The sequence below is a fragment of the Phallusia mammillata genome, chromosome 1 (assembly GCF_965637545.1).
Source record: "Phallusia mammillata chromosome 1, kaPhaMamm4.hap1.1, whole genome shotgun sequence".
Lineage (NCBI taxonomy): Eukaryota > Metazoa > Chordata > Ascidiacea > Phlebobranchia > Ascidiidae > Phallusia > Phallusia mammillata.
In genome coordinates this window covers 1887597-1912531 of record NC_137252.1, presented here as the reverse complement: position 1 = coordinate 1912531, position 24935 = coordinate 1887597, and the positions used below count along the sequence as shown (strand labels likewise).

Below are 24935 nucleotides of genomic sequence, written 5' to 3'. Positions count from 1 at the left end.
CCGGGAGAGTTTTATGTTGGTTTCTTTAAATGTCTCTTTCGCAAATTAAAATCAACGTAGCAAAACCAGCACAAAATTGTTTCGTTATTCGTTAGAGTCTTCCGCGAGCTCATGCTCATCAATTCTACTGGGGCTGGTCGTGGTTCTTTCCATTTTACTTTTAATCGCTTGCACAGAATTGCTGTTCATGGTTTTCAGGTCTAGGTAAAGCAGTAGTAAACACTTCCGGTGTATTGTGAGTTTATGACAAATTTCCTTTTTTCAGGCGATTAGAAAAGCCACAAAAGAGTTCCAATGGCATCTACAGCATGGCCGATACATTGCCAACCATTTGTAACGGAGGCAGAACAGACGAAATCAATGTTATTTACAAATCCGCCGATCCATCAACTGATAAGAAAACTGTTTACAATGATTTGTACAAGTTGTAAACTCTAGAATTTGCCTGTTGTGTTAATTTTCATTGATGACATACACTGTTAAAAAAGTTCGTAAATTTTACTGTGTGCGGCCGCGTAAGATTTTTCAGTAAAATCGTTTTACGCATGCTGTTCCGTAAAAACGGCGTGGTTTCGTTGGTGCAGGAAAGCCAACCAATCACAATCGCGCAATTTCTTTTTTCTTTATTGTCTGAGAGGGTTCTCTCAGAAGTTACGGGCAAAGTTGTCTCCGAATTGATGTAGTCTGCTTGATTAAATGCAAAGTGTGAATTTACGTTTTTACGTCTATTGCATAATTTTGAATCCCAATTTTGTGCATAAGTAACAAATTAAGGTTTACAAGTTGAACTTGCAATCCAGTAGCTATGTAAGACGTCAATACGGGTAAGTGGTATGTAAACAACTTGGCCAGCCTTACTCATACCGGTATTATGATGGTTATTGTGTTAAAACAAGTTTTAGGAATATGGATAATGATTATAATTTTGTATGTTCTTTGGAGACATGTAAAATGTGTGTAAATAATGACTGTAATTCAAAATGGTGGTTATTGAAATGTGTTATGCTAACTTCTGCAAAATTCCAAGGTTTCACTTATGTTGCAGGCATGCTTGTTGTTTTATCAAAATTTGGGTATGATTTACAAGTGGGAGTTATACATGCCATTTTTATTGTAGAATCCAAACTGTACTTTGTTGTTTACCCTAAATTGCCTCATTTTCCCCCACAACATGGTGTGCATAAAGTCAATAATCATCATGTCTACTTCAACATTATGAGGAACTTATGGCTTTGTCCTATGATGCCAAGGAAATTCCAGTGAGAATGTCAAATCGAAGCTTCCACATATACAAGTAATGATTATTTTCAAACTTAGAATACTTGTATGTTATTGGTAACCTTACACATTTGTTGCAGAGCTTTAAAGGCAATGGCAAAGCCATTAGTTGCTGCCACCATTCACAAAATAAAGTTGGAATGCAAAATTCTTGGAAACAAAGTGCCACTGCGTGTTTCAATTTTGGAATTTCTGGGCAGTTACTTCAATGAAAATCAATCACAAATTTTAAAGTGCATTCAAGTATGTATATAATTTGTACATTTTGTATTTCGTATCTTTATATATCTGCTTATTTTACAGGATGACTCACTGCTGCAGGACACAATTGAAAATGGTGACCCAAATCATTTTGTAATTGCTACAGGTATGATATGTTATAAATGGTAATGTGTGCTCAATTATTTAGTCTGATGATGTGTTGCTCTTTACAATTCCAGGCAATTCACCGGCATCAGGCAACAAGTTCTTACTAATTGTCGAAAGAAACCAGATTTATGAATACTGTGACTATTTTACAGCTTTCGCTGGCCTCTTTTGCTCATTCTGCGTGTTTAACATAGAGTATCCTCGAAGTTCACAGGTATCTCTTGAATTTATCCAACGGTTAGTAAGATCTTGTTAATAAATATATATATGTGTGTGTATGTGGGTATAAATATATTTGACAAGGTTTAATTTTGATACTTAAAACTCTATTTGGAAAACTGAACTTTAAAAGTATTTGGTTCTTGTAAAACAACAAACATTATCTTTCGTGCAGGTACTAAATCAATGGATCAGGGACTAAGGGGAAACGAAGGTGTGTAGGTGGAACGCACCCAAAAGTACTGGCCCTTGGCAGGTTAATCCAGTCTGCACAGAATACTGCTGCTTGATTTTCACTGCATATTACTTGGTGTTTGTTAGAATAAACATGTACTTGACAGTCATTGTGGTGCAGTGTTTTACAGGTATTTTTACAGTAAAATTTACCAGTATATTTGGGGTAAAAACTGCTGCCAGTGGTTTAGCACGTAAATTTTACAGTGATTATGGCAGTACATTTTACTGAGATCGGACACGTATTTCTTACGGTGAAATTCACGTATTTTTTTGTTTCTGCGTGAAAATACACGTAGTTTTTTACTGTGAAAGTCGCAGTAGATTTTACGTGTTAAACATGTAAAAACTGCTGCCAGTGGTTTTCACAGTAAATTTTTTATTTCTATAGAAAAAAATAAATTTCGGAAGGAGTTGCTATATTACCTGTTTGGTCAAATCGTTTAATACGGCAAAGCCTTGCATTTGACCGCTTGAAGGAATAAAAACACTAGCTTGAGCATTATAGCATGATTTGTTTTTGCTCGTTTTTCGGCATCGGTTTAATTTTACAACCCAGAAACAGTTCCATATAGTGTGTTTTTTTTGCAAATTAGACAGGCACTGGAATAGGTATGAATGTGTGTTGCAAATATCACGTTCAGAAGGTCAAACCACTTCCACATCATCTACTTAAAGACAAAAAAATCATTTGCACCTATAAATACATCGACAGTGAATTAGTTATTTTGCATGCATTAAACACACAATGGTGACCGCGCATATTCCGAGCATTGGATTTGCATGACAATTAAGTCGCTCCATAAACTCCATCAAAGTCAAACCCAATGTAAAAATGTTTGGTTTGACCTGATTGACAAATACATTGATGGACGTTTGAAGTTAGGAAAAAATCGCCAGGTTGTCTGCCTTGCTATATCCCGATTGACGAAAATAAAAAGAATGTTGTTACTGTTTCTTTTCCCCTACTAATTTCAGGTTTGTAAAGTTAAATGTTTGTTGTTTTAATACGCAGTAAACTGATTAAAAGTGAATGTGTAATGCCATTAAGTCTGCAATTGTGAACTTCGCACTAAAATGTAAAGTCTGTTAACTCATCAGAATATGATTTGTATTAGTATAAGAGTCTGTGCTGATAAGAGCCTAAATTTCTGGAGACAAATGTTAATCAGACTGCATTGGTTCCTCTGGCCTATGTGACCGTAAACTTATCCAAGGACTATTTTAAGCGATATTATACAGATTTTGTAAGATATATTAAACTTCCTTATTGTCTTTTTAATTAGCCACTTAACAATGTTTGTTTTCCTTTCCTTAAACGCAGTTCCGCGTTCCTTTGAACATATTTGCATCATTTCAAGTGGTAAGGGATTATTTTTCTACTTCATCTGTATTTAAGATTGCGTCTTTTTTTAATTATTTTTTGCTGTTTTGCTGTAGTTTTCATCAGCTTTGCAGCAAGTTATTGCCTCCGACTTCCTATTTCAAACAGTTCAGGGTACTTGATACACGCAACTGGTTATGCTAGGCACCATTGCATCTGGAATTTGGATTACAATATTCCCAACCGAACTAATCTTATGCTGATATTTAAGGTTTTGCAATCCGATACTGTTGGACATACAGCAAACCATTACAATTTTTATACACCGGATAACCCAGGTATGTATCTGCTACATGGTCTTGCCAACAATACAGAATATCTATTGTGTTATTGTCGTAGGCAGAAAGTGGTGGCAAAAGTGTCCTTTCTGTCGTATTTATGTTGAATCTGGTTCCAATGTGAAGAATTGCAAACCTGGAAATACGAGACCAGACTTGTGTGAAAATGTCATACAAGAATCTGTGATGTGGCCTCCCACAATCAAAACAGACTTTGCGCTATTTTCGGCTGCAATGTCGTTTGAGTTCATTGACTGTGAGGCAAACATGTCGAATGTTGTTCCTGATATAGGTAAGTTTGTTTCAGTGGACACAGTTTGCATGCTTTACAGTCGTCGAGCCATCTGTATTGGAATTTCCAGCAAATTAAATTTCCTTTCAGGAGTTCTGAATTCGTTAACTTGGGAGCACAAAACTGAATTACAAATTATTATTATCTCCTCCCATTCAGTGGTTAGACTTGTGACTGATCTGAACTTTTTGTCTCCTAGTTGAAGTGATCTCCATCACATCAACGCACAATAATTCAGCTCCTTTAAACTCAACGAAGAAAACCCAAACGACGACAACAATGACACGAACACAGCCAGTTTCTGGTGAATCATGCATCTGATGTTACTATTACTTTTTTCATGTGGTAAATAGTAAAATCAAAAAAAAATTTTTTTTGCAGCAGGTCAAACCGCGACCCAGCCGTCGGTATTTTTATGGGTTTCTGTGTTTCTTGCTGTTTTGCTGATTTTCGCATCTGTAGTCGTGGTATACTTACTGGTCCAAAACAGGTATTCAGTCAAAAATAACTTTCCTGGGATAAAAAATTACATAAAGTTTAATAAAATTGGACCTTTTGATGCCTATTTTCAAACGTTTTTAAAAAGTATTTATAATTTTGTGTCATGCAGAAAAAAGGACGTATCTTTCCACACCGAAGACAAATCGTCTACAAAACCTCTGGATAAAGAAATTGTGGTGAACGAACTTTACCACTCAAATAATCCAAGGGTAGAAACAGAGACTGCGTACAATGATTTGTACAACCGATAATCATGTGACAAATTCATAAAGCACGAATTCTTGTTTTCTTTTGTGTTACTCGTTCTGGAAAAAAAACCTCGGATAAAAAATGTTTGTTTATAAATGTTAAAAATTTTTTAAAGACATTCTGCTCTTTTGTGCTATTGATTGTTACATTTGTTCTTTTGTAAGAAGCGTTTGTATGTTGAAGACCAGATTGAATCGTGTATGTCTACTTTTAGCTGTTTTGTGAAATAGTATATGTTCTGTAAAGTCGTGTTACTGAGCGGTATGTAATGTGCAAGTTGTTAAATTGTTTTCGAAATTTTAACGTTTCGAAAAAGACCAAAATGAAACGGGATGTAATGTTACCTATGGAACACATTTACTTTTCTGTGCAATGATAAACTTATTCAAACATTTGTACAAACAGTAAGACTTAACTAAGCTTAAACGAAACTAACGTACTGCGTTGCAAGGCTGTGTTCAAAACACAAATGGGTCATATATCGTTTAACCGGATAATCCATAGCTATTATTAAAATTACTTCGACAAAGCGTTTGTGATCTACAGGCATAAGGCATCGTGCAGTGTGTTTACAGTGTTTTTTTATTGATAAATGTTTTTGTGGCGATTTACTGAGTTTATTTGTGCTGGCGATTTGAGTCATGGCGACGTAAAAAGTGGCAAACGTAACATGTATAGTTTCTTTTGCTTGGTTTTAGGCAAAATTTAAAGAACGTGACACAAATATGTCTTACCAGTTTACAAACACTATGTGAGAAGTAAATCATTTTGCTTTGTAGTCAGTAAGAGAATGTCAGTCACATTTTTTGAGTCATGAATCGAACCAAATTGTTCACTGCAAGTTAATGATTTCTTTTCCTTGTTCTTGTAAGTCTCCATATTAACTGTGTTAGCTTTAAAGATGAGTTGCATCAAGTTTTGTCTAATGTTGGTTTAACTAACTTAATTGATACTGCAGCCACTTCAGAGAGTGATATTGCGTCAATTGGTTCAGAAGAATGTCGGGTATTATACGTTCACACACTGTCCAAATATAAAAATACTTTGCCCAACACTCTACGTGCCTGTATACCGTGGAATCACTTGCAGTGAACAAAAATAACTTGTTGACAGGTCAAACCACCGAGGAAACCTCACCATTTATATGGGTGGTCTTCGTGCTTGCAGTGTTGCTTCTCTTTGCATGTTTTGTCATCTTGGTGTTGCTTCTCAAAATCAGGTAAATATTTGACACAATGAAACACCCTCAAATATAACGCCCTAAACCTGACAAAAAACAGCGTAACCCAGTGCAGCACATTACTTCAATAGAAAACTTGTTTCACATAAAAATGAAGTGTAGAGGTTTAATGCAATATAAGCTAGAATTGTTATAATATCAACAGAATCTGGATGTATTAGTATGATGTATTAAAATTATGTATTGCTTACATAGGAAATTGAAAACAACAAAGAGTTTTTCCAACACGCTAACAGCAAACACTTCGGAACCGCAGTGTAGGGAACTTGTGGTCAACGAGCTTTACCAGTCTACCAATCTATCTACTGAAAAGGAAGTTGTGTACAATGCTTTGTACAAAACGCGATGGCGTTTTACAATAACCGAAGCCAACCATATGTTGAACTGTGTAAACTTTGTTGAGATTTACAATGCCTGTATTCTCAACATAATTACGTCAACCTTTACGCTATACACTGCAACTGAGAAACCCGGGTTAAACGGGAAACTTTGGGTGTTTTGAATCTAAGTTGACGTTACGCACTAAATCGTTCAAATCACGTTTTAACACTGTGACGTATAAACGACAATAAATTTGCATTCAATAAAATGCCCCATATTGCGCTGCAATACTTTCAGTGGTTATACTGATAAGCAGTTTGCATTTTTACTCACGAGGGTTTAGGCAAAAAAGAAATAAGCATTATCTTCGCATTTGTTCGGTTTGTCATTTGAGTCAACAAGAACGTGAAAAACATGTAAAAAGATTTTTATAATGCAATATAGTTTTGCTAAACGCCGGTTAGGCAATCTCAAAAAATAGAGAGATGAAAATATAGATACGTTTGAGAGTGAAAAAAGTTTGTACACTATACCACCAGATTCATATTAAACGTAATGCTTCATTCTGGTTGGTATTGTTTGACTACATGTTTTTGATGCTTGCTGCATTATTTTCTAGTGCACAGCAAAACAATGTTGGGTAAAACCGCTTTAAACACTGTCCAGCATTTTGTGGTGACGATTTGCGTCATTGCAAGTGGTAAGTTATTATTTGCATAACATTTCGTTGAATAGTTAAATCCTCTCTACTTCAATTTTTTATTTCAAGTTTCGCTCAGTCCCACATCAAGCTATTGCATCCGACTCCCCACTTCAAACACTTCCGGATATTTTTCACATGCTTCCGATTATTCAACAATGCAATGCAATTGGGTTTTTGATTACAATCCCCCCAACCGAACAAATCTGATGATGGTGTTTAAGGTTTTAACATCTACCAGTGTAGGATCCATTAGTAATCATTACAACTTCTATACACCGGATAACCCAGGTATGTCTTTACCATCTAAAGTACCTTCCAAAATACCCAAAAAAAATTCTCCTGTTAGGCAGTAAATGGTGGCTATCGGGTCCTTTCTGTCGTATTTATGTAAAGTCTGGTTCCAATTCGACGAAGTGCAAACATGGAGATACCAAACCAGAATTGTGTAAAAATGTCATACAAGAATCTGTGATATGGCCTCCCATAATTAAAACCGATTTTATACTATATTCTGCTGTGATGTCATACCAGTTTGTTGATTGTGAAGCGATAGAAAAACGAAGACAAATCAGCACAACGCCTAACCCAGGTACTATACTCGTGTGAACAGCAAGATTCAAAACATTATCGCTGAAAATTGTCATTTGTTTATAAATATAACTGAACACAAACCTGTTATTAATTTAGAAATAAAAAATCGCGGCCTAGATTGTGGTTTAATGATTTTGTAACAATGTAATTTGAACCATTGTGTTCTCCATTGATGTTGAAAACATATTTCTGGCAGTCTCGGAGTCGAGCACATTTCAGTACGATAGGCAAACGAGTAGTGGTTTACTAAATAACTCGATCCAGGCAACAACAATGTCAGGAAAAACGTCATCTCCCGGTAGCACAGCTTGTGCTTCAGGTATTGACACTCTGTTTAGTGTCAATCAAAACAATGCTTGTTTTTGCTAGTAAATTTCAGACTGAAAGTTGCTGTGTTGATAAGGCAAATTACAAACACTTTGATTCTTGCCATATTTTACTTATATGTATACATTACAAAACAGGTGTTACAGTTATTAGGACGCGGTTGGGTGTATTTTTTCAAACCCAGAAAGCTCTCGGGGACAGATCCCGTTTTTTATGTCTGTACATGGTTTAGACGAGTCGGGCCATTCGGGCAAGTTCCTGCCCAACACGATGCGCTGTTTTTTTTTGCTTCTTTTCATGGGCCCAGGACAATCTGCAACATGTGACGCCGCACACAGGGACGACATCTAGCGTAGTAATAAAATCTGACATTAAAGTTTATACTTGTCCACAATACTGGCAACGACAAACATGTGTTTTGACTTAATTTTTACCAAGGTTCATACATTAACCACACCCTAACACAAACCTTACACTGATACCAGTTACTAATTATTGCAGGTCTTTCCACAACTGATACCATCGTTATAGCATCAGCTGCTGGTGTTCTTGCGGTATTTTGTTTACTGCTCATCCTACTGTTGTGGCGAAACTGCAAAAACAAAAGCAAAACAAGGTTAGCTATTGTAGGAGTTTAAATAAAAAGGTTTCTAAATTGCACATTTAAATCCCCAATGATTTGAAAAGTTTTTAACCTGAGTTTAAAACCAGAAATATGTACAGAAAGGGCTCCATGATTTCACTTTCGACGCAAAACGAACATTTACAAGATCAACCACCTCCTAAACAAGCTTACACAAATTTTACACCCGCACCGCCAAATCACGGTAAAAGTTTGTTTATTCTGTGACGGTGTTATAAGTGATGATGTTTTTTCATACTTTGTAGATTCTGTTGATGTGAATGCAGTTTCAAAACCTAACGACGACGGTTATGTTGTTCCAATCCAACGATCTGATCCAGTTTACGAAGATGTAAATGGAATTTATCGTAATTGAAGTGTTTACGTCATCAAAGAGTTTTCTCACATTGGAAAATTAAACAAAATAATTCAATTTCGCAACCTCGCATTGATAAAATTATTTGTTTCTTAGTTTTTCACTTTTCAGGCTCAGTTCAATAGAAATTAAAGACGCATACATAAGCCTACTCTTACAACCGACGACTCTCTAACACATGAATATTTGAGTTTGTACACTGTGTTAACTACTCTTGTTGATCCTATTTTGTTTCCTTTTTCAATACCTGCTGTGACGACTTACGTTAATTACAAAAATAAAATCACAATTCCTATTCAATAGATTTACAACAGAGAAGAGTGAATGACATCAAATCCTTCAAATGTAACTGGAAAAAATCGTTCTTAATGACATCGCAATAGATAACGTCATCGTATTTTGTTTATAACTAATGCAATCATTGTTACAACCGAACTAAATACGTTTGACTACTGGTTCTCAACCTTTCATAGATCGGACCCGCCTTCAAGTCACCTTTTATGACCTGTGGCCCCTTAAATTATCCCTTAGAACCCGGTGCATCCCCTGTTCACCAACAAATGCAAAAGAAAAACTCACTTAAATTATAGTCCAGATATGCTATGGCCATGAAATTAAGTAAAGTGCCAAATCGAAAAAAATGATAACAGCAAATCACCTTTAGTTACAGAATCACTAAGGTAAGTAAACAGTTTGGCCATAAATTCAGCTTCAAGCAAATCGAATAAAGTAAATAAGTAACGGTACTCCTTGGTTCCAATGTGGACAAAGATCGTGTGGGATATTGTCGAATAAATCAGTCAATGTTCATCTACTCGTAATCAATTTGAATTAAAAATTTGCAACCCACCCTTACTCACGTGCAATTTCGAAAGAAAATGGGATATCCCACAATGAGAAAATGGCTGAATGTCTTATGGCATACGAGCAAAGCTTTTTATAGCATTCTACCAATACATTATATGAAAAGAAATTTGTGTACAATGCCGAGTGAAGCGTGTTAGCTGGTTGCAATAACCTACTCTACGAAATTTCCAATGGTTGCTTGTTAGAAGCACGTTTCAATTGCACACGAGCTTTTGCGTAGGTCGGTCATTGTGTTTAATTTGTGATATTTTGAAAGACAAGTTGTTTTCATAACATAATTACGCAAAGTTTAACGCCGTACGTTTCAACTGAGAAACCCGGCTTAAACGGGAAACTTTAGTTGTTTTGCAACTAAGTGGATCTTACGCACTAAATCGCTCAAATCACGTTTTAACACTGTGACGAATGAACGACAATAAATTTGCATGTACGGTGTTTCGGTAAAAAATAGCCCACAGTACATCCAATGGTTATGTAGCAAAGTAGTTTACATTTAGTTGTGAGGGTTTGAAACAGAACAAATGGTAGAAGGCAATTGGTTTGTGTTTACTTTTTCAAGTCATCAGATTTATGGAAGTGCGTAACAAGAAAACGATATCATTTTACAACTAAACGTCAGTTGCATTGGTGGGAAAGTGTAACATTTCGTTATAAGGCAGTCACAGGTTTGTACATAAGACCGCCACATCATTTATTAGACATAAGTTTTCTCCTCACTCGTTTTACTAACATTCAAACTTGCAGGTATTTATTCTAGTGCACGGCTAAACAATGTTGCGAAAAGGCGGTTTAAACACTCTTAGGCATTCTGTTGTAACGATTTGCGTCATTACATTCGGTAAGTCATGATTTTATTGCATATATTGCATAACAAATCGTTTAATCTGTTCAAAACTTTACTTTGTTTTGTCGGCGACTTAGTTTCTTTCGGCTTTGCATCAAGTTATTGCATTCAACTTCCAACTTCGAACAGTTCAGGACATTTTGTACATGCTGCCGATTATTCAGGAGAGGAATGCAACTGGGAATTTGATTACAATCCTACAAACCGAACAAATCTTCTGATGATGTTTAAGGTTTTAAAATCTGGCACTGTTGGATTTGGTGCACATCATTACAACTTTTACACACCGGATAATCCAGGTAAGTCATAAAACACGTCACTGATTTTGAAACCTTAAACACGTGGAATACAAAAAAAAGTTGATTAATTTCTCGACTTAGGCAGAAAATGGTGGCAATCGGGTTCTTTCTGTCGTATTTATTTGAAGTCTGGTTCCAATGTGACGAACTGCAAACCTGGAGATAAGAGACCAGACTTGTGTGAAAATATTATACAAGAATCTGTAATGTGGCCTCCCATGATCAAAACCGAATTTGCACAATATTCTACTGTGATGTCAAACCAGTTTATTGATTGTGAAGCAAATGGCAAAGAAAATACAACCAGCACAACGGCTAACCCAGGTACTATATTTATTTGAACAGAAAGATCAATAGCTAAAAACTGTGCTTTGTTGAACACTTAAACTGAAAACGAAATGGTTGGGTATTAAAAAAATGCTGTCTGGTGTGGTAAAAAAAGATTTAGTTAGAATAGAATTAAATCTTTTTCCCCATATATGTTGTATAAATATAAAACAATCGTACCAGAACATAAGCTGCTAACAGTACACACTGTTTGGACCTATAAGGTTTCATCACAGCAGCTGGTGACGATAGCGTATGATATTGTATAACATATTTCATTCCAATTGCAGTTTTGGAGTCAAGCACATCTCAGTACGATAAGCAAAAGAGTAGTGGTTTGCTAAACACCACGAACCTATTTCAGGCAACAACAATGTCAGGAAAAACGTCATCTTCCGGCAGCACAGCTTGCATTTCAGGTACTGACACTCTATTGGTTTCAAGCCGAAAAAGATTTGTTTTGCGGAAAAGAGTTGATAAAGCAAGTTACATACACTTTGAATGTTGCAACATTTCCCTGGTAAGCATACGCTACAAACAGATGTTACAAATGCTGGGAAGTTAGTGTCATGAACTCACCGACCGTGTTTTTGTTGTTTCTTTTTCACGGGGTTCGAACCCATAACTCTCCCGGGGACGAATCCTGATCAGGTTTTTTGTGTCTGTATATGGATCAGGCGGGCTGGACCATTCGGTCAAGTTCCCCCGTGTGCTACAGCAATTATCGTCACAACACAAGGACGACATCTAGCGTAATAATAAATACATACATTACAGTTACAACAAAGCCATTATTTCAGGTATTTCCACAACTGATACCATCGTTATAGCAATAGCTGCTGCTGTGCTGGCAATATTTTGTCTCCTGCTTATCATATTACTGTGGCGAAACTGGAAAATCAAACATAAAGCAAGGTTTGTAGTTGATTTTCGTCCTAGTTAATTTGAAAGCTTTCCTAAATATACGCTTTAAACTTCCAAAGAATTGTCAAGTTGTGATCTCAGTGTAAAACCATAACTTCGCTTAGAAATGATTCAATGATCTCACTTTCGACACGAAACAATCAACTACAAAATGAACAACCTCCGAAACAAGTTTGTACAAATTTTCCACCAGCAACACCAAAGCGGGGTAAAAGTAATATTTATTCTTTAATTATGTCAAGAGAGATAATGATTTTTATGTTTTGTACATTCTGTTAATGTGGATGTAGTTTCGAAACCCGACGACGACGGTTATCTTGTTCCAATCAAACAACCTGTTCCACTTTACGAAGATTTGAATGGAATTAATCGAAATTGAAGAACTATGGAAGTACTGCATGAATATCGAAGAATTGAAGATTTTCTCTGCAAAGCCGAGTTCAAACAAATAACTCAATTTCTCGAAACCGGATTTTAAAAACTCATTATTTTTTTCTGTTTCAGTATAATTAATACAAGCATACCAAAACCTACTCCTGCAATTAAGAAGCTACACTAAAATCATATTATCTCAGAGTTTCCTATTGTTTCTGTTGCTAACGTTATCACGTTATAAAATCTCATCGATTGAATGGTAGAAAAAATGACACAAAAACATTAAACTGTTTATTATCAACTCTATTTTTGAAACAACTATTTTATTGTAAATGAGTGCAATCATTGTTTTGACCAACTATTTTAAATACATTAAGCAAACATCGATTTGCTGATCTTGAAAGGTAGATTTATTGTGTTGACTGTGAATTATCGAACTGACAATTCACTATTACTAGAAGGTGACAGTGCAGAATAATCAGCGAAATTTAGGTTTTTCTGGCAACTATTCAAAGCAACTTGGTAGGTAGGCACGAAAAGTCAAATTTGTTAAAATACAAAGTACACATGCATATCAAGCTTTTTAAATGAGATCCTAAGCACAATGTTTAAAATGTTTTATAACACATAAATCGTAAGCACCCAAAAAGTCCCTGAACACGCCATCACCAAACACTTCGCAACCGCCGAGTAGGGAAATTGTGGTCAACGAACCTTACCAGTCTACCGATCCATCATCTGAAAAGGAAGTTGTGTACAATGCCGTGTATAAGGCATATTAGCCTATTACAAAAACCTACTCCAACCATATGAACAACCCTGCTTGTTTGAAGCACTTTTAAATTGCACATTTGTTCGTCATGGTATTAACTTCTGCACTACTTGCGATTGCTAAGGATGACTTGCACTTCACTAGACGGTTACAGTGTTTACACTTCCAATCCAAACACATAATTGACGAAACACTTTAGATTTGGGTATATTCAAATCCTCGTTAGACGAAAAGTTTGTCGCGTTTGGATTAAGGAACTGGAGGTTTCAGCCGCGGGAGTTATTTTTGTTTTGTTTTTATCCACAATTTGTTAAGGCGTTAAACTTCTAGCATCCTTTACAATCCACATTTTCTTGGTTCTTTATTATTCTGACTGTAATGTGAAGGTAAGTAATATATTTGCTATAAGCCAGAAATTTCTGAACGATTGATGTCGGTTGATAAGCTGCAAATTGTTGTTTCCAAAACTGCATATACTAGAATGGGTCTAGCTTGTTTTTACCCGATCAGACTCAAATCATTTCGTAGAATCAGGGCTTATAACGGAAACTGTAAACGTTTTGATCTGACACCACCTTGTGCGCCAAATCGTTCACGACACGTTTTAACACAATGACGTACGAACGGTAATAAACTTGCACCCAAAGAACCTTGGTGTACATGCTAACAAAAATCCCCTATAGTTCGTCCGGTGGTTATATTGTAAAGTGATTAACATTGTCTAGTGAGGGTTGGCAAAGAACAGATTGAGGATAGGTCTCTGCGATTTTATGCGGGGGTATGTCTCTCGATTCACCAAGGTCACAAAGTTTGAATTTACAATTCAACTTCATTTCAGTCTCTGAAAAATAAGTCGATTACACGTACTGTTTCTTTAAAGTTGTTTTTGTCATTCCTTGGAGGCTTAGACGCTTGTAGGAATATATATATCTTGTGCACTGAAAAAATGATGTCACCCAAATCCGTTTTAAACACTGTTCAGATGTTTGCTGTGACTATTTGCATTACTACAAGTGGTAAGTGATAATTATTTAGCATTCCAAATCGTTGTTTTATATTTTAAACTTTTTTTCTTTATACGTATTTGTGTTTCAGTTTCATTTGGACTTGCATCGGGTTATTGCATCCAACTTCCTACTTCGAACAGTTCAGGATATTTCGTCCATGCTTCCGATATTTTAACAGAACAATGCAACTGGGTTTTTGATTACAATCCTTCCAACAGAACTAATCTTATGATGGTGTTTAGGGTTTTGCAATCGGGCACTGTTGGTTTGTTTAATCTTAAGTATGACTTTTATACACCAGATAATCCAGGTACATAGCAGATAAATTAGGTACGTTAGGTCGGCATAAAAACGTTATCACTATTTTCTCATCATAGGCAGAAAGTGGTGGCTGAGAGGTTCATTCTGTCGTATTTATGCAAAGTCTGGTTCCAGCTTGAAGAACTGCAAACCTGGAGATACGAGACCAGACATGTGTGAAAATGTCATACAAGAATCTGTGATGTGGCCTCCCATATTAAAAACCAGTTTTGCAGCTTTCTCTGCTGTGATGTCATACCAGTTTATTGATTGTGAAGCAAATGTGACTGAGAAGAGAACCAGCACGGCGCTGACCCTGGGTGAGATATATATTTCGACAGTAAGACACAAAGCATTGCTGTGTATAAGATTTGTTTGTTTTTTCGTCTTTTATCTTCAGTAGGCGTGCAACGCCCGAATGCGTTATGTTCTCAATAAGTCCGCCGTCGAGGTGCCTGTTTTACTGCAAGTCCTTTTAAGCCTTTTTTGTTCGATTTTTTTAATTCAATTCAGTTGAACCCGTCGGATACTACTAGGCAGGAGCAATGCAGCTCGCGACCAGGATCAGAAACCACAACCTTGGGCACACAAAGCGGTTGCGCTAACCACTTTGCCATCTTGGCGATTTGCGTGAAAATTATGATTAAACAAACTGTGAATTATTTGGGGAAAATTATGAATAAGTGTTAAATGAAAAACGACTTATTCAGAATAAGATTCGGACTACTGATTGTTTTTCTCAATTTATCCTGTTTGAGATATTTTGTTCGTGCAGATATCTTGATACCAAACACATCCAACATCACCAACTCAGTACAAACAGGAACAACGTCACTTCCTGGTAGTGCAGCTTGCGTCTCAGGTATTGGCACTCTATTTTCGGACTTGAATCATTGTGATAACTGCTGTGTTGATATAGCAAATTACATACACTACTGGTTCCACCATTTTTCTGATACGAATACTTTGTAAAAACAAATTAGTTTAGGTCCAAAACAGTGTAGACGTCAAATAATGCTATAACCTAGTTTTTTTGCAAGATTTTAATTATTAATGAAAAATCTGATGAATTAACCATAGATTAACACAAATATCACACTGCCATTTCCACAGTTATTAATAATTTCAGGTCTTTCTACGACTGATACCATTGTTATAGCATCAGCTGCTGCTGTATTTGCGGTATTTTGTCTGCTGCTCATCATATTATTGTGGCGAAACTGCCGAAAGAAAAACAAATCCAGGTTTGCAGTCATCATGTTCCTAACTATAAGTAAACAAAAGCTCTCCGTATATTGAGTGGGACAAGTTTTTGTTATGTGGGACATTTTCACGCATTACAAGCAAAACGTTTTTCTAAAACAAACAGTTTAAACCCCCCTTCTAAAACAAACAGTTTAAACAAGTATTTGGAATGTAGTGACCCAGCTTTCATATTTTCATTTCATTTTCGTTCATCATTTTTTCCAGTAACGGCTCGATGATCTCACTAACGACACAAAACGATCAACTACACGATCAACAAAATCCAAGCTTTCATCCAGATCAACACGGTAGAAGTGCTGTTTATTGTTTACAGGTTTTAACAGTGATGATGGGTTTTATGTTTTGTAGATTATGTCGATGTGGTTGTTGCTGCAAAACCTCACGACGACGGTTATCTTGTTCCAATCCAACGATCTGTTCCACTTTACGAAGATTTAAATGGATTGTCTCGTAATCAAAGTGTTTAATCCGCCCACAGTTCAGCACATTGTAAAACCCAATTCAAACAAAACACCAAAATATTTCTATTTCTATTTACACTAAAAAAATTATTATCGGCGGTTTCTCACTTTGTGTTTAGCATTGTTAAAATCTCAATTCTGGTTGATAAAGCAAACAGATATGTATCTTCCATTTTTATTATGTATAATATGGAATAATTTTTATTGTTAACGAGTGCCATTATTTATTAGACCAACAATATTCAATACGTTACCTCAACATTGGCTTGTTAATTACAAAATAGTTGTTTTTAACAGATGTTGACATAGCGATATTCTTAATTGCTGAATAACGGTCGATCCTTCCTAATATAACCTGAAGTATATTTTGTTTCGACGTCATTGTCCTCGAGCCACTCGCGTTTCCCTTCCAAATCGCAGGTTTCAAGCAAGCGCGTTGGTGTTTCCGTTTAGACGAGTTTCATTTGGGCAGCAGCACTTCCAACCACCGTTATATGCAATCGGCTTTGTCCGTTAGGTGGCGCCGACGGTTGTGATCTTACGGTAAAATAAACCCAGAAAACTCATCATTCAAATGACAAGCCACTTTAATAAACTATCAGTAATTCGTTGTCCTAGCTGTTTTACAAAACCGTTCGACAAACATACAATGCAAATATAATTTGACTTGACTTATTCAATTGTTGAGTTGAGTTGAGTTGAGTTTATTTCGCTTGGTGAAAGAAAACATAGCGACACAATTGCACTGAAAACAATCAAGTCGGAAATAGCTGCGCAACGTTGAGACGTTATGCAGCCCAAAAAAAGTGGAGGGCACAATTGGTGGATCATGATTAAACGCGCTGCAGCTACACCGTATTATAAAGCGTTATGTGACAGGAGCTCACCAGAAAGTGAGTTTGGCGCACTGTGAGTATAACACGACTGGGGTGGAACGTTGGTGAGACCAGTCGAGGGGGGTCTAGAATCTAACCACCCGTGTTACGAAGGAGGGTGGGGTTCGACAGGAAAAGAAACCACCGAAAGAAACCCTGCCGGATAGTTTCAAGCGCCGGAAGGAAGAGCACACACACACACATAGGGAATAAAACTCTTACATGAATAGTATCCTTTAAACTAGCTGCAGTTTTTTTTACTTTAACAGAGTTGGTAATTAGATGAGGATTAAAAATAATTTAAACCATTTAAAATGGTAATAGAATAGAAGCAGGAACGATTAGATTTGTCTGAACAACATGTCTGTCTACAGAAATCGAAATAATCACAAATAATAATACTAGTATTTTTGTTGTGCTATAAGTCACACTATTTATATCGGAGTATACCACAGAGAGAGGAGTACCAAAGGTACAGCTCCGGAAGTGCGTGGGAATAGTTGTGATGATCAAATTTATATCAAAACAAGTCGGTATGCTGTGTTTTTGGCATGTTGCCTTCTGATATCAGTTAAGTCAAGCATGGTACTTTCCTGTACAACCAGCAGATTGGTGTAAATTGGATGAGTTTAAACTGCTCAACATGCTAAGTTCAAAGTTTCTAAATTCGGCGAAGGGCTTATTAATAGAGATCTGGATCGTAACGACTAGTAAGGTCTTCTTTTAACAATGTGTTATATGTTGTAGTTGCTATCGCTCATTGATGCTTATTATGGCTACTGATATTATTTTTCATAGTTTTTGTTAGCTTCACAACAAGTTATTGCATTCGTCTCCCAACGTCAAACAGTTCAGGTTACTTGGTTCATGTTATCAGTGGCTGGAGTGGGGAAGAATGCAAATGGAATTTCGTACATGATTTTGAAAACCGTACAAACATTATGCTGGTTTTTGAGGTTTTGCAATCAAGCACAGTCGGATGGACTTCACATTATAACTTTTATACACCGGATAATCCAGGTACATCACAAAATATTACATTTACTTTCACTTTAATTTGTGTTGTGATGTCGTAGATATAAAGTGGTATCAAGGTGGTTCTTTCTGTCGTATTTACGTAAAGTCTGGTTCCAATCAGACGAATTGCAAACCTGGAGATACGAGACAAGACTTGTGTGAAAATGTCATACAAGAATCTGTGATGTGGCCTCCCACGATCAAAACCGATTTTGCGTCATATTCTGCTGTGATGTCATACCAGTTTGTTGATTGCAAAGCAAATAGAACAGAAAACTGTACATGGATTGCGCCTTGCTCGGGTAATATGTTTATTGTAGGTGGTTAGTTGGGGTATGCTTATCAATTACATTGTTTAGGTCGTTTCTAAATTAGCGATTTTCAATTTTTGTTTAACGGAACTTATAAAAAAAATGTAAAAATTAAAATTTGCTCCAAGCTAAAACAACATAAACCCCGCATACATAAAACTTTGTTCTTTGCCACTAGTTGAGAACCACCTAGTCAATTTAATGCTAAATTGAAGCAATTTATTGAATAATATATCGTTTTTTTTTGGTAGTCGAACTGTTAAACTCATCTTACCTCAACAATGCAACTGCAAGAGATGAGTCAAACACAACAAACACTGCTCAGTTAACAACAACACCAGGAACAACGTTGACTTCCGCTACAGCAGCTGACTCCAGAGGTATTACGTATGCAGTCTATATTTAGCGTTAGTCTGTTGTGTCCTTGCATCTGCCTACCACAAGTAAGCATCCAGTAGTTTGCACCTACTGTTGCAGCACAACCTTCGATAAAACTTCAAGTCGGCCTCTTAGGTTGGTTTGTTTTGTTTTGTTATCGGTGATCAATTCCTGAACGAATTATGCTTATAATGATCCCGTCGTCAAGATACCGTGGCCTTTTGACCAATCTGGTTATTCTAAGTTGGAGCGATCCTTTGTCCTTACGGGATTTAATTTTAAGAAAATAACCAACCGAGTCTTATTTATCAAGCAACATCCCGTTAAACATTGGAAATTTACAGAAGAATCTTATTTGTTGTAGAATATTAGTTTGTATTATAACAACATGATCGATTTGACACAACAAACATAACACTCTGTTTTCAACTTAGTTTTGATCATTGAAATTTTTGACAGGTCAATCTTCAACATCGTCGGCTGTAGTTCTGTGGATCGCTGTGGTTCTTGGAACATTACTTGCTTTTGCAGTCGTAATGATTGTTGTTTTGCTCATCAAACTCAGGTAATCTACTTTGCTACTAAAATACATACGTTTTGTGTATAAAAGTACCAGTAAATACATTATGACATTTAGAGCTTCAGTCCTTTAGTGTTTGGAATATGTGCAGTTTAAATTCTACGTTTGTTTACACAGGGGAAAAGACGACAGCTCCTCCAAAACTTCAACAGTAAACTCTTCTGAACCGCAAGTCAAAGAAATAGTGGACAATGTACTTTACACAGTTGCTAATTAGTTTGTTTTTCTCGAGAAATTTCGTAATGCATCCAAATGCTTTATAAATCTTTTTGTGTAGTTAATCTTTTTTATGTAGCTAAAAAGCATTATCGATTCGTTTATAATCCGATTTGGAGTAAGAAAATAAAATTTATCCCGTTGGACTAGGAAATGAACTTGTGGAAAAAAAAGACGTAAAGATAAACAGTTGTTGTTGTTGTTGCTGTTATAGCTGTTAATTTGTATGTCAATTGTTGCAAGTTCAGGAAAAAAGCCTATGTACAAATTCAAAAGTATTCCAAATAATATGTTAATCTCAGTTAATTTGTATAAAAGCGCACATAAAAGTACACAGGATATTTTGAACGCCCTGCTTTCCTTTCGTTTAAGCATTGTTATAGCGTTATATTTTAGTCTGAGATAAATTAGATTAAACAAGAGAAGCTCGTGATGACAATACATTGGCAGAGCATGCTTTGCTATACTAAAAACGCATTTTAATGCTGTGAAAGTGTTTTATTTTTCTTGTCAATTACTGCTTTTCATGTTCGGATTTAACGGTAGATCGAAATAACTTGGTTGTATAACGGAAAGTGACAATTTTAACAGATTTTTTTCAGCCTATGCAGCCGATATTTGTGTACCGTTCGCCACTGCTGGTGACTCAGGGTATTTGGGTCACGCATCTCACAAAGCCAGTGGTGTCAAGAAAAAATGCGTTTGGCGATTGTTTGATGAATATATGAGCAGCAAGCAGGTCAAATCGTATTATGGTTTTCAAAGTTTCAAAAAGCATATTTTCTTTAGATTCTGTGTTCAACTTTTGGTTGCCCGACAATCCAGGTAAACTAGCAAGGTTTGTATTAAACATCTAACATATCACATGCGGTTTAGTGCTTGTATGTCCCAACGCCATTGCGCCTGCCTTATTTGCATTTTATAGTTGCAATCACAAAGTTAAACTGGCTTTAGGACAAATATGTTTGTATATATTTTTTCTAGCGCACGTAACATTTAGGCAGTGCCGGATTAACCATTAGGCAAACTAGGCACGTGCCTACAGGCCAGTCAAAAATCCAGGCCACTTTACAACAACCATCTTTGTGATAATGCTTTGGCAACACTGATAATTCTATTTTTTTAGTTGGCAACCCTGATTTTCGGGCCACTTATAAAATGTGCCCACAGGCCAGCAGACCCTTAATCCAGCACTGCATTTAGGGCGGGTTCGGTGAGAAATATGTTGTGTTGTAAAGCAGCTCTGCGCAGCTTACAGTCACCTAATCTAGGCATGGGATGCAAAACGACCACGACCGCTGAAAATATACAAAGACAACAGGATGGCTAGCCTACGTTAAATGGTGACGTGCGTTGCAATCACAATACGATTATGGTAACTTTCCTAAAGCGATTTGTTTTCATTGTAGCTTGCTGAACGTTTCATTATTTTTTGAACAAATTGTGTACCCAGCCAATACCAAACTTGATTTGAAGTCTTCAATTGTTTGTTTATGTGTTGGTTTTACATTGGTAATGTGCATTATAAGTGTCAAATAGAAATACCCGTGTTTAGTTCTAAATTTTCGAGCGATTTTACGAAACGCTTTTATGGATGACCCATAACGGTTCAAACATTTTCGCTCAAGCTGAGATCAAACAAAATAAGAAACGTTGACATTATGAAATCCGAGATTAAGAAACGTTTGCAAATTACAGAAACATTAAAGTCATTTGCAAAGTTCATTTCGGAAATGGTTGATCCAAATCTTCGTAATGTGGAATTGGTTTTGGGATTGGGACAAGATAATCGTTGTTATCCGGTTTTGAAGCATCATCAATATCAGCATAGTCTGCAGGAAATGAAAGTGAACAACAAAAGTGATCCAGTGAAACAATTCGATGTAGAATTTACCGTGTTTTATTGAAAGCGAAAAATTTGATGTTTTTGCTTGTTTGTTACTGTTTACATTCTGTGCTTGGGGTTGACCTGATTCTGTGTATCTGTATAAAAATAAGGTAATAATTCTTGGCCAATATATGTCACACACTTGCTTACTATTAAGTTTGGATTAATCTCACTTTCTGATTAATCTAGCAATAGCTTCAACAATAGTTGGAATTGAATCGATATTGTAGAAGCAGATTTAGCAAAACTCTTACAAAGTTGTAAATCAAAACAATGACAAACATACCTCGACGTTTTTATGTTTTTCCACTTTCGCCACAATGGTATGGTGAGCAGTACACAAAAAATTGCAAACACAGCAGTAGCAGCTATTAATATAACTACGACATCAGTCGGAGAAAATGCTGAAACGAAAAATATGCTCGATGATAATTTGTTTAACTTCGATTGTAGCAGCATGGTTTTGTAATTTGCAAGCAAACATAACTTATGGCACTTTATTGATAGCCCTTGTACTCGTCATATTTTGACAATGGCAGGTTAATCAAGACATTGAAATGTTACTTCAAAAAAGTCTTTAAATTATATTTGCTTTTCGATGAATTTAACCGAAAATTTAGTATATTCGGCATATGCCGATTGGTCACACCAAGCTAAAATACTAAACTTATTTGAATAGGTGGTGGGTAGGAAGTAGGATTTTGAGACAAAACGGCAGATTTGCTTCAAGCAAACAAGATAATACTACTTACAGCTATACGTTACAAAAATACTAAACTTGTGGAGTGTCGCAACATAGTTGGCCGTATATATATCAATACCTCGGTCATAAGCTATGACACCAGAAAATGAATTTGTACCTGCCATTGTCGGTGTCTTGAATGAGTTTGTGTTTTGTCTTTGCGTATGGGTCTCGTTGTATAAAGTGCTTGAATCCAAAACCTCTGTTAGTACAAAAAAGTCTTGCTAAATGGATTACAAATAAAACTATATTTTGGCGGGTATAAAATACGTTTTATACAAGTGTTGATATTACCACTACACTAAACTAAATTTAAGCTTGACTTGATAGTTAAGTATGCTGTAGGTCAAAGATACCTTACAATATTTTATTCTTTGTTCACTTATGGAAGCACATTTAAAATTTATTCCCATGCAAAGAAAGTATCTCTACTTACGGCCCACCAAAGTCTTTGTTCGGTTTCCTGTAACATTTGCTTCACAATCTATCAACTGATACGACATTACAGCAGAATATTGTGCAAAGTCGGTTTTGATCACGGGAGGCCACATAACAGATTCTTGTATGACATTTTCACACAAGTCTGGTATCGTATCTCCAGGTTTGCAGTTCGTCAAATTGGAGCCAGCTTTTACATAAATACGACAGAAAGTACCCGTCTTCCACCACTTTCTGCCTGCGACAAAACAACAGAAACGTTCTGTATTAAAAACCTTTGAAAGTTTGTTCTTGTACCTGGGTTATCCGGTGTATAGAAATTGTAATGTGCGAACGATCCAATAGTGCCCGATTTCAAAACCTTAAACACCGTCATAAGATTAGTTTGGTTGGCAAGATTGTAATCAAAGATCCATTTGCATTCCTCTCCCCAATTGTCAGCAGCATGAACCATGTAACCTGAACTGTTTGAAGTTGGAAGTTTAATGCAGTAACTTGCAGTGAAGGCTATAAATCCTGTTACATGTTTGTGAAATCAAGATAAAAGAGTTAATTTTATCTGCTGGCTGCTAAACTGCATATTCTAGTCCGTGTTAACTTACCACCTGCAAATATTCCGTGCAACAACGCCAGGGACATTAAACTTGACATGATCGCAACTTAACTAATCGTATATCCAACTGCAAAGGCACTAATCCTGTCTACCAACCTGTTGTGACCACACAAATTACACCCACACATGTCTTACCAACGTATAAGCTATTGCTGCCAGGCATAATATCAAGTTTGTAGAGCTCTTCTGGCAAATGTAATTTTATTCCGACGTTTCGACGTCCTATACAGGTCGTCTTCATCAGGGTAAATAACACTGAATGCGACTAGAACAGTGCACGATAAACAAAGGGAAAAAAGAATGAAACGCAAGCACGTCACAACGCAACGAAAACACCGCGCGATAACGAATGATTGGGCCTCTAATCTTTGAGCAGGTGCCTGTAGCACGCTGAAAGCATCACGTCTGTTTTGATGTTCATTGTGTTGCCCCCTTGGTGAATATTCCATGACTCAAGAAATAGTCTTTTCCTGTAGTCAGGCTCCCGGGCCACAACAGACGCCGCATTGAAATCAATACGGTGGCCTTGTGATACTGCGTAATTGGAAAGGGCCGACTTCTTCGCGTCGTTGTTGCCAACATCCCGTTGATGTTCTTTTCGTCGGGTGTTGAGTGACCTTCCAGTTTCCCCGATGTATACTAACGGACAATCGGCGCAGGGAATGGAATATACAACACCTCGTTGTTCGAAGGGGTTGATTGGATCTTTTGGGTGACTCAATAGCTTGCGGAGAGTATTGGCAGGTTGGACGCCAACCGCTATGCCGAATTCACGCAACATACGCCGTAAAATATCCGTCAGTTTCGGTATGTACGGAAGTGTCACAAAACCCTCTGTTCTTTGATGGGTCATCTGTTCTGGGCAAGTTGCCTGTCGATCGCGGAGAATCCAGTTAGGGTAGCCATTAAATTTCAAGGCTTTGCGAACCTTTGCCAGTTCCGCCTCGCAGTCGTCGCTATGAGTGCACAAGCGCCGTGCCTGATCTTTCAAGGAACGAACCACACCCCTTTTTTGGTATGTGGGGTGGTGAGATCGAAAATTGAGATACCTGCTGGTACTCGTTGGCTTGTGGTACACTCTCGAGTACAAGACACCGTCATTGGTTCTTGTGACTTGAACATCTAAAAATGGAAGACAGTTTACCGATTGGAGTTCCATGGTAAACCGAATGCCTGGTTGCGCCTCGTTGTGATGCCGTAAAATGCCTCAACCTGGTTCTTAGTAATGACACAAAAAATGTCGTCAACATATCGCCGCCAGAATCTTGGTGGGTTGGCAAATGTTGATAAGGCTTTTTCCTCAAGCGCTTCCATTGTCATGTTTGCGACAACCACAGAGACTGGGGAACCCATCGCTGTGCCTTGAACCTGTTGGTAAAAGCTTCCCCTGAATGTTAAATAGGATTGCTCCAAGCAAATCCGCAAACCGTCCACAATGTCCAACGGGGACC

At 36.9% G+C, this 24935-nt stretch overlaps 2 protein-coding genes and 1 pseudogene across 3 annotated transcripts in view; 1 reads left to right on the top strand and 2 right to left on the bottom strand.

The window, feature by feature from the left end:
- Positions 1 to 1009: 1009 nt before the first annotated feature.
- Positions 1010 to 2011, top strand: LOC145233611 (uncharacterized). Its single transcript, XM_080098378.1, has 4 exons — positions 1010 to 1294; positions 1359 to 1521; positions 1582 to 1645; positions 1719 to 2011. The coding sequence occupies exons 1-4, from the start codon at positions 1227 to 1229 to the stop codon at positions 1901 to 1903; spliced, it is 480 nt and encodes a 159-aa protein (XP_079954504.1). The 5' UTR covers positions 1010 to 1226; the 3' UTR covers positions 1904 to 2011.
- Positions 2012 to 19406: 17395 nt separating this feature from the next.
- The window catches only part of LOC145203835 (uncharacterized), a 9416-nt gene continuing 3887 nt past the window's right edge, over positions 19407 to 24935 (bottom strand). The window contains exons 1-7 of one of the 2 annotated variants that reach the window (XM_080076169.1): positions 23474 to 23592; positions 23169 to 23387; positions 22870 to 23109; positions 22552 to 22635; positions 21978 to 22095; positions 21698 to 21786; positions 19407 to 21635 (exon numbers count right to left, since the gene is read on the bottom strand). In XM_080076169.1, coding sequence (XP_079932295.1) covers positions 21526 to 21635; positions 21698 to 21786; positions 21978 to 22095; positions 22552 to 22635; positions 22870 to 23109; positions 23169 to 23387; positions 23474 to 23522 — 909 coding nt within the window. In that variant the 5' untranslated portion in view covers positions 23523 to 23592 and the 3' untranslated portion in view covers positions 19407 to 21525. Of the gene's footprint in view, positions 21636 to 21697; positions 21787 to 21977; positions 22096 to 22551; positions 22636 to 22869; positions 23110 to 23168; positions 23388 to 23473; positions 23593 to 24935 lie in introns of those variants that run through there. The other variant, XM_080076159.1, reaches the window with a different exon arrangement.
- LOC145203846 (uncharacterized) overlaps positions 23667 to 24935 on the bottom strand; it is a 2402-nt pseudogene continuing 1133 nt past the window's right edge.